At 40.0% G+C, this 10669-nt stretch overlaps 1 protein-coding gene across 1 annotated transcript; it reads left to right on the top strand.

Annotated features, from left to right (window-relative positions):
• The first annotated feature begins 281 nt into the window (after positions 1–281).
• On the top strand, positions 282–10119 carry p4hb (prolyl 4-hydroxylase subunit beta). Its single transcript, NM_001039731.1, is given in 11 exon segments — positions 282–432; positions 2751–2957; positions 3878–4011; positions 4605–4742; positions 5704–5808; positions 5888–6013; positions 6398–6598; positions 6737–6857; positions 6935–7116; positions 8006–8089; positions 8743–10119. Coding segments are annotated over 11 exon segments (1521 nt in total). The 5' UTR covers positions 282–287; the 3' UTR covers positions 8821–10119.
• The last annotated feature ends 550 nt before the right edge of the window (positions 10120–10669 follow it).

Genomic DNA, 10669 nt, shown 5'->3' with positions numbered 1-10669 from the left:
TTATTAGGCTTTTCACCATAGGGCGGTAATGCTCAGGGAGTATAATTATTTCTGGTTGAGCAAGAGAAAAAAAATGTTTTACATCTCGGAAGTCCAAGTTGGATGGACAGGCGTTACAGCCAATAAGATCCTACCCAGCCTATCGAGCGCTCCAGTACACTGAGGGGCGGTGCAGGAAGCTGAGCGCCATCCACTCACAATCCACCACGAGCAGTTGCCTCGGTGATAAAAAGCGCATGCGCAAAGCGCTGCCTTCAGAACGCCACGTCCTGTACACCCGGCTCATCATGATGCGCGCAGTTCTTCTATTCGGCTGTTCCCTATTAATCGTCGCCAGGGCCAATATTCCCGAGGAGCGGGATGTACTGGTGCTAAAGAAAGACAACTTTGATGAGGCGTTAAAGCAGTACCCGTTTATTCTAGTGGAATTCTGTGAGTAGAATACGTCGGTGAGATATAAGGCCTGATGACATCAGGACATAGAGCGTAGGAAGCAGAAGGGAGGGGGCTGCGCTGCCTGGCTCGGAAGCTCACTAAGTTGTATAGATGCTTGGAGGCCTTAGAATGAAAACGTTCCCCTTCTCGCTAAGCGGGAGCCTTCGGGCGGGACACGGCAGCACTATGTTCTTAGCTGGCGGCCCATAGGTCAGAAAAAGCGAAGCCTGGACTTGTCAACCAATCAAGTTCATTGGGAGGAGTTTAACTTAGCGGGTGTGTCTGGAGGTTAGGTTGACGTGTACTTGTGCATTAGGCTGCTTGTGTGCCCTGCTGGGGTGTATTGCTATGGGCATGGGCTCTCTAGCATATTCACTGAATGGGGGGCCCTCTAGCATATTCACTGAATGGGGGGCCCTCTAGCATATTCACTGAATGGGGGGCCCTCTAGCATATTCACTGAATGGGGGGCCCTCTAGCATATTTACTGAATGGGGGGCCCTCTTAAAGTTAGCGATTTCGAAGTAGTTCTTGTTTAACTTGTCACCTTTCTACCAATTAGCCCTGTTTAACCTTCAGCCCCTAGACTTTATACTGTAACTCCCAGCATGGCTTAATAGATGATTATATGTTGAATTCTGTGAGTTGTAGACCTGCAGCATATACAGATCCAAAGTTAAGAATTTGTAATGCAACCCTTACAGCAGTCTTCCCAAATCTAGGAATAAGGTGCTTTGTAAGTGCAAGATGGACACCACTACTTTAGGGAGTGCTGGAATGTCTAAGCCGCCTGGTTGTATGTTGCTTTAGGAACATTTACACTGCATTTTCAACATTAGGTGTTTGAATTTATATTAAAATGGCATGAAATTCCTATAGGATTGTAGAAGGGCATAAACAAAACTGTTGCCTCAGAGCCCCAGATATCTTTGCCTAATCACCGCTATAACCAAAGGCTACTGTGGTCAGGATATTACTTGCAGTTGTCTGTGGTAAATGGACGTCTAGTTACAAGGTTTTGTTCTTTGTTGAACTGTAACTTCTAAGTGTTAGCATGTGGGTGTGGATTAAAGTTACAAAACTTCCTTTTATAGACCTTTACTAGTGGCATGGCCCATCTGATTTAACTGGTTTCTGTACAAATACAGAGTAAATGTACTACTTTATGTCCTTAAAAGGAACAGTAACACTAAAATAATGTTTAACTAAAATGTACTGTTACACTGCACTGGTAAAAGTTGTGTGTTTGCTACAGAAACACCACTATAGTTTGTTTAAATAATCTGCTGTGTAGCCATGGGGACAGGCATTAAAACTGGGGAAAAGAGAAAAGGCACAGGTTATAACAGATAAGCCATATAGAATATAATGGTGGTTTATAACCTGTGACTTTTCTCCTTTGGCTGCCCCCATGACTATACAGCAACTTTGTTTATTTAAACTATAATAGTCTTTTTGAAGCAAATACACCAGTTGTACCGGTGCAGGACAACACTTTATATTGTAATTACTCTTATACACTTTCATATATTGGCGTTTTTGTTCCTAAGCACCTAAAGTTGGGTGACATGCCAAATGGTTGAGAAGGGTTCAGTCTTTGGTTTGAGCTGTTGCCCTTCTGCTCCCTTTAGACTTTCAATTGATAGAAAAGGTGGGTGATGCAATGGCTAAGGGGTGCTATGTTGTAAGTTATGTTTCTGCGGGCTAAATTTTTGTATGTGTGACACTTTTTAGAGTAATGGTACATGGGTTGTTTTCAGTGCTACAATTTCCCAGCTTGGCAGCTGAAGGCAACCCGAATCTGCACAGTATTGCCCGAAGTGCTGGAATGCGTAATATGGGTATTAGCTTAAAACACTGCTTATACTTAGCAGGACTTGAAAATTAAACAATGATTTTAACATAAATTGCATTGTATTGTAATACAGGTATGGGATCCCTTATCTGGAAACCTGTTATCCAGAAAGTTCCGAATTACGGAAAGGCCATCTCCCATAGACTCCATTATAAGCAAATAGTTCTAATTTATAAAAATGATTTCCTTTATTCTCTGTAATAATAAAACCGTACCTTGTACTTGATCCCAACTAAGAGAAAATTAATCCTTATTGGAGGCAAAACAAGCCCCTTTTTGATTTTTAGTAGACTTAAGGTATGGGGATCCAAATTATGAAAAGATCCCTTATCTGGAAAACCCCAGGTCCCAAGCATTCTGGATAACAGGTCCCATACCTGTATATTGAAACTTGCGGGTCCTGAACTTTGCCCTCCAATGTGTAATTTTTTTTTTCTGAAACTTTATTTGTGTTCTGCAGATGCTCCCTGGTGTGGTCACTGCAAGGCACTGGCTCCAGAATATGAAAAGGCGGCTGGCGTATTAAAAAGTGAAGGTTTGCCGATCCGCCTGGGCAAGGTAGATGCTACAGAGGAGTCTGATCTGGCTCAGGAGTTTGGCGTTAGAGGGTACCCAACAATTAAATTCTTCAAAAATGGTGACAAGGCTTCTCCTAAAGAATATTCAGGTAACTATTGGTTATTGATGTGGGCTATTCTAAGCAGTTTCTTAAGTGCACCTCGCTAGTCTTTTAATCACTGCTGCTGTGTCTCCAGGAGTTAAATGAGACTTGTTAGTATGCACAGTGTGGCAATATTCTGCAACTCTGGCTTGACACCAGACATGGCAGACAGTTGCATTTCTTTCTTTGCTGCTTTCGTGGAAATCAACAATTTTCAAGAACTCAGAAGATAATTTTCTGTGACATCTGTATTTTATATTGCAGTGTAATAAATCATTAACTGTCACTAGTTTAGACATGTTTAGCTTGCCAAATCTGAGTGGTGCAGAACTTGCAAGTGTGCACAAGGCTTTAGTTTAATCGTGCCAGCATAAAATGTTGCCTTACAGCTGCATTGTCACCTGTGTTACAAATGCTTCTGTCCCTATGGCATAGTTATATTAAGTTACATTGTTGAAGCAGAATAGTTCATCCTTGTTTTTGTGCCCAGTAACTATGCCTTAAAAATGAAACTGGGTAAAATAGACTGTGCAAAATAAAAAATATTTTAATATAGTTAGGCAGAAATGTAATCTATAAAGGCTGGACTGAGTGGCTAGAACGCTACTTCCTGCTTTCAGCTCTCATGGGACTGAAAGGTTACTGACTGCTAACAGTTTAGAGAGCTGTAAAGGAGTAAGTAGTGTTCTGGCTATTATGTTAGACATCCGTTCACTCCAGCCTTTATAGATGACATTTTTGGCTAATCAACTATACTGAAAACATTTTTTTATTCTGTGCAGTCTAGTTTACCCAGTTTCGTTTTTACACTAAACTATTCCTTTAACTAATCTATTATTAACAATATCTGAGGGTTTTTGTTCATCCAGGCCATGATATATTGGATATTGTAAGTGATGTGACTAATAACTGTGCTTCTCATGCAGCTGGCAGGGAGGCAGCAGACATTGTCAACTGGCTGAAGAAGCGTACTGGCCCAGCTGCCAGCACTTTAGGTGATGAGGCAGGTGTTGCAGCTTTGGTGGATTCCAGCGAAGTCGCAGTTATTGGTTTCTTTAAGGTGCGCCATTGTATGTATGCCATTGTGTTTGTTGCCATGATGCAAATTACTGTTTTTTTGTTTTTTTTTAACTAGAATCTCATAAATAATTATGAAATATGCCAAATCGGTGAACCCTTCAATCTTTGGTACATGTACTTCAGCTTAGATCAAAGATTCAGATTTCTGACAACCCCCCCCCCCCCCCCAAGTCGGGTCTTTTCAATCAAACTGTTTATGGAAAGTCAAAGAAGCGGTGTTTGTTCTTTCTGTTGGTTTATTCTTATGGATATTAGCTGGGTAACCATACATGTTTACTATGGACTGTTTACCCAGCAATATATGTAGAACAAAAATACTTGAACCCTTATGTTTACAGTAGCTCTCTAAGGCTTATGGTATAAAAGGCTGGGATCTGCTTTTCCTGGCTCATAAAATGCAGTGACAGGTATGCTGTCGACCTGTGTGTGGACACACAGGGTATTTCTAAGCAAAAATGCACATTAAAAACCTATTCCTTTTTTTTTTTTTTTTTTTTTTTTTTTTTTTTTTTGGCCAGTAGGTTTTCAGATATTTTAGTTATGGGCTGTTGCTTATGTATTTCCTTTTTACAGGATCCAGCGTCAGAGCCAGCTAAAGTGTTCCTACAAGCAGCAGAGGCAGTGGATGATATTCCATTTGGTATCACATCCAGCGAGGCAGCCTTTTCAAAATATGAACTTGGCAAGGATGGCATTGTTCTGTTTAAGAAGGTGAGGATTTATTTAATGAAATTATGTTTACCCTGTTTTTTTCCCCCTATTTTCTTAAGAGAAATAAAGCCTAATTAAAGAATATTGTACATTGTTTTGGGCTTCTGTACCCAAAGGCAACCACAGCCCTTTTTAGCAATGAGGATCTATGCCCCCAGTAGCTCCCAACCTTCTCTTCTGGGGATTCACTGACCATGCTCTGTGCTGCTGTCAGTTACTGACCTTAGGGACAGATGCACAATATACTGTATATAGAGAATGTTGCAATATAAGGCTGATTAGTAAATAATACAGATTACTACATGGCAGTTCTAAAACCAGTGCAATTAACAGAATTTAATAATCTGCCCTGTTGCATCAGCTTATGACTGGCCAACCTCACTTTCTGCTTGATGATTTGCGTTGACCCCTAAGCTTAGATTCTCAACAGCTTCCCAGAGCCAACTGAGCATGGAAATATTGCAGATGGGGTGCCCCTGTAACAAGTTTGAAGTTCATGGCTGCTATTGAAATGCTGAAATTTTAGGCTGGTGCAGTAAGTTCTGTATATAAAATGGCATTTTTAGCCATATTTATTTAGGGGTTAGTTATCCATTAAATTCAAACTAGCCTATTGATTTGCAATGCACAGTGAGCTAAAGTCAGACAATATACATAGGCGGTTTACAGGTAACACTGCTGTGTTCTACTTCTGAAGTTTGGCTAATGTACTTTTTTTATTTTTCTTGTTAGAGGCAAGTCGAAAATCAGGTCAAGCATGTCTTAAGGCATCTTGTATACTTAAATCTCTAAGATGTGTTACACTGGTTTCTTTGCAGGGGCAATAGTTGGGCAGTGGTACTTTCATCTGTGCTACAATATTGTTTGTCTATAGTCCTGCAACTTGCTGGAAAATCGATTGGCCCCTGTCGTTTATCACTTCTGAGTGCACATTATTAATTTATGCATTGACTTTTTCTAGTTTGATGAAGGCCGAAATGCATATGAGGGAGATATCACCAAGGAAGAAGTTTTGAGCTTCATAAAGGCCAATCGTTTGCCTCTGGTTATAGAATTTACTGAGCAGGTGAGTATTTGTCTAACTCCACCCCTCTCCCCTTGTTGCTAGAACTGTTCTGACTTCTTTATTTCTTTTTCTTTTTAAGACTGCTCCAATGATCTTTGGTGGAGAGATTAAGACTCATATTCTCTTTTTTTTGCCGAAAAGTGCCTCTGATTACAAAGAAAAATTAGAGGACTTTAAAAAGGCAGCTGCAAGCTTCAAAGGAAAGGTATGTGTTCTATATACTGAGGTGCACATGTGAGATCTTGACACCGCTCAGCATCATGCCAAGGTCAATTGCAAAAAAAAAAAAAACAGCCTTAGTTAGCATGTTTTTAAATTGGCATTCAGGGAGTTAATAAAGATGAATTTGCAAATTGGAGTTTGTATGGTCTCCCCATGTCTGCTTGGGTTTCCTCTGGGTGCTCTGACACACTACAAAAACACAGGCAGGTTTAACTGGCTTCTGACCATAGTATATGTGAATGTGGTAGAGACCTTGGATTGTAAACTCATCTGCAGCAGGGACTGATGTGAATGATGTATAACTTCTGTAAAGTTCTGCTGAAAATGTAACGGGTAAAAAAAACCTGATCTGACTTCTTCTCTGCAGATCCTCTTCATCTTTATTGATAGTGATCACACAGACAACCAACGTATCCTGGAGTTCTTCGGTTTAAAGAAGGAAGAATGCCCAGCTGTCCGACTTATAACTTTAGAAGAAGAAATGACAAAATACAAGCCAGAGAGTGCTGATCTCTCAGCTGAGGCAATTAAAGAGTTCTGTGACAGTTTCTTAGAGGGCAAAGTCAAGGTCAGTTGGTCTCTACTGGTCTTAATGTTTATAATAGATGTACTTTTTCCCCCCTCCTCTCCAGTCTGTGTATTGCAGGATAACCATGTATGTCTTAAGTGTAATGGTCACTTAAGTTGCTTTCTTCCCTTTTCTTAGCCACATTTAATGAGCCAGGATGTTTCAGATGACTGGGACAAGAACCCTGTGAAAATCTTGGTGGGGAAAAACTTTGAGGAAGTTGTCTTTAATGAGGAGAAGAATGTATTTGTAGAATTCTGTAAGTATTGCACTGGCTTTTCAACTCAACTTTGCTTTATGTAAAGGTGTTCAGTCCTAACAGTCATGTGTTAACAGATGCTCCATGGTGTGGGCACTGCAAGCAACTGGCACCCATCTGGGACCAACTGGGGGAGAAGTATAAGGACCACGAAAACATAATCATTGCCAAGATGGATTCTACAGCAAATGAGATAGAAGCTGTTAAGATTCACAGCTTCCCTACACTGAAGTTTTTCCCTGCTGGGCCAGGAAAGAATGTATGTAAAGCCTTATGCTTCCTCCTCTATTGTTTACATCTCACACAATCACATCCCTACATGATGTGATTTTCATACCATTTTCCAGTTGTGTTTTGTTTTTTTTTTTTTCTGGCTGTACACCTGGCAAATGGTTCCCTCGCCTTTCAATAACTGATTGTATGTATCAGGAGATTCCATATCGACACACAGCCCTTGGTGACAGAGTATCTGCAACACACTTATGGATGCTGCAGTGCTTCTGCCGCTTTAATTTGGTATTTCAAGTGGGCTTATATAAAGACATGCTGCCACATATAAGTATTTGTAAAAACCAATGCAATAGTATATTTCTGATTCATGTGCTAGTTCTATAGTGGGTTATGGAGAGGACTTGGTCAAGGTACTTTGACACACTAGATTACTTGCCTGTTCTTCCAGCATTGAATTCCAAAAGGATAGTTAAATACCAGCCTTAAATCTAGGAAAGCTTTCCAAAAAAAATAACTTTGCAGGAGGGACTTGCTTGCCTTCAGTTCAGTGTGTAGTGATCAGGGTTTGCTTGTAATCAGAATGTCCTTAAACCCACTATTCCTTGATTATTAAAGATGACAATTGGCATGCATTTGGGCATGTAGTGTACTCACACTGTTCCAAACTGAGAGCACTTAATATTTTCTCATATTTAGTCCTCTTTTATGTGTAGCATATGCAAGAACTCAATGTACTAAATGTATGTGCCTACAGGGTGTATCCATGGCATACGAGTCCAACCTTATGGTTATTACTTCAGACAACATGGGCCAGATAAAAAAAAAAAGACCTTTAATTGTATTACATGTAGAAATCTCCATTTGATATTGGCTACTATCTGTCATGATTTCCCACTCTGGACAATCTTCTTTTTCAGGTGGCTGATTATAATGGTGAAAGAACTCTAGAAGGCTTTTCAAAGTTTTTGGAGAGCGGTGGGCAGGATGGAGCTGCTGATGAGGTAAGATTGCTGAACAAACACTTATTGGATGACTGTTGGTGGACCATATCAGGGGTGTGATAGGTCCTTTGCTAATTCATTCAAATAGGGCTGTGGAAGGCATTGCAAGTACTTATACCCTGACCAGTCTTCCTGTATTTACAATGTTTTACTGAAATAGAGCATTTTGGAAGGTCCCATAAATGTCAGGCAAGTTTAAAGTACTGTTGGGCAGGGACTGCATTAGCACATTGATATAGTCTCGCCCAACAAGCCTGCATAGGTTGCCCATTATTATCAGCTTGTTAGCCTGCTAGCCAAACAATCTGAGCAGGCCCAATTTGGCCAAGAATGTAGGTTTCCCAATCTGCAACGATCAATTAATTTGTTTGGCAACTTTGCCAAATGAGAATCTCGAGGATTATTGCCTGCTTTAGTTTGCTTGTGACCTATATGGAGTCCTTTTTTTTAAATCAGTTTGGGGGCCTTTAGGGTTGGCTCTAGCCTTACTTGGGTTTTGAAAAACTTGGTCAACATGTGGCATTCCAGATATTAGATAGGCCTTTAGGTAATGTTGGGAGTGCTAGTAAAACATTTAGAGGGTTCAGGTTACCATTACTGCCTCTAACCATGTTCCTGCCTAGCAACCTTACCGTTTGTTCTTCTGGTTACAGGATCTTGAAGATTTAGAAGATGCTGATGAGTCTGATTTGGAGGAGGGAGATGAAGCACATACAAAAGATGAATTATAAGAATAAGACTAACTTGCAGAAACCAGAAGACACTAAGAGGGTGGACGTCTAGAAATGTTACTGTGTCAAAGCTCTGAAATTGCAGGGAAATCTCACTTCAGCTGTTTGTCTGAGAGGGAAAAGGGAACTTTTGACCTTGTGTTAATGGTCGTCATTTTTTTTTGTTTGTTTTTCCACTGATGCTATTTTGTTTAAACCCCTAATTTGAATTATTCTGATGTCTAGCACTTGATGCTTTATGTAACTTTTTTGACTGTTTTTATTTTTGTTTTTTTTAATTGTGAGCTTTATTGTGGATGGGATGGAATGCATGACTGGTGAGAGCTTAACCTCCTAAGCTGCTGTTTGCTGCCGTAACTATGGGTATGGAATGTGGGTGTCTTGTTTTGGTTTTGTTTTTTTCTCCCTTTTTGCAAGTGTCTCCCTCCAGGACAAATGGTCACCCAGATATTGTGGTTCAGTATTTAAAACATTGACGGAATACTGGTAGAATCCCCTGTTCCATTATTACTACCAACAATGTAATTCCAGTGTTCGCTGCTCCCAACCAAACCTTGGTGGTATAGCTCGGTTATAAATGATACTTCTGTCCTGTCTGGGGCTTGACCCATCCTCCAAAAGCAAACCTAACCATTTTCTCTGGACAGGAGGATGTTTCCAGTAGAATCTGTTTGATTCTTGAAGCATTCCATCATATTTAAGTTGGAACAAAGTGTTGGCCAAATAAACCTAATTTTATTAACATTTTGTGTTACTGTTTGATTACTTGCTTGTCTGGGAGATGTACAAATTTATCTGCATGCAACAAAATCAACATTTTTCTTTTTGATCTGTGATCACTGTATGTAGGGGCAGTGAATTGTAAAGCCCCCGTTGCACTGAAAATCCAGAGGGAAATTGTGGTCTGCATAAAGCCTCAATATTGACATTTAACTTTCAGTATATTGTAGGTCATGGCTGTACAACTGGAGGCTTGTGTCTCCGATGTGGCCTTCCAAAGGATCTTAAATATGCAGTATGAGAACTATTTGACGCATACATGTTAGCCTTGCAGATTAAGTGTTTGCTTTCCTGTTCTACTTCTTTTAACCTTGGATTTAAAAAGCTGCCCTAGCAACCAGACAGCATTTGAACTAGAAGTACAGCATTAAGTTAAAATATCAGACTAAATTCAAAGTTGTGGCATCTATTATCCGGAATGCTTTGGACCTAGGTTTTTCTGGATAAGGGATCTTTTTGTAATTTAGATCTCTGTAACAAGTCTGTTTTTACATAAAAATAAAAAAGGTAAACATTAAATAAACCCAACAGCGTGGTTTGTAATCAAAGTGGATTTATGCCGTTTAGTTAGTATCAAGAACAAGTATTACAGAGAACAATTTTTAAAAAAAATAAAATTAGAATTATTTGCTAAGATTGGACAATATGAGAGGGTGGTCTTTCCCAACTTCTGTATAAGGTTAAGGCTCCATGAGGCAGATTGTCAGGCTGCGGATAAGCAGGCTTGACGTAAATTTGAAAAATCTAATTGTGCCTGCACCTGGAAGCACTGAATCTGCCCAGATCCAAGCACACACAGCCTATATTCACCAACTAACACAAGATTTGCTGGCCGATATCTATTATATGCTTGTACGTGGGTGGATTTAATGCTTCTGGGTGCAGGCACAATTAAGTGTTTTTTTTAACATACAGAAGGATTGTAAGCCTGCTCTTATAAGCAGGCTGACAGTTTGCCTCGTGGTGCCTACCTAACTGGTTTGCAGATAAGGGTTACTGCAACTGTACTAAAGGCTAACCTTAAAGGAACAGTTTAATTAAACTGGGTTAAATAGACTGTGCAAAATTA

Source organism: Xenopus tropicalis, chromosome 10 (assembly GCF_000004195.4).
Source record: "Xenopus tropicalis strain Nigerian chromosome 10, UCB_Xtro_10.0, whole genome shotgun sequence".
Taxonomy (NCBI): Eukaryota; Metazoa; Chordata; class Amphibia; order Anura; family Pipidae; genus Xenopus; species Xenopus tropicalis.
Note: the sequence above shows the minus strand (reverse complement) of the source record. Positions and strands in the feature narration are given on the sequence as shown.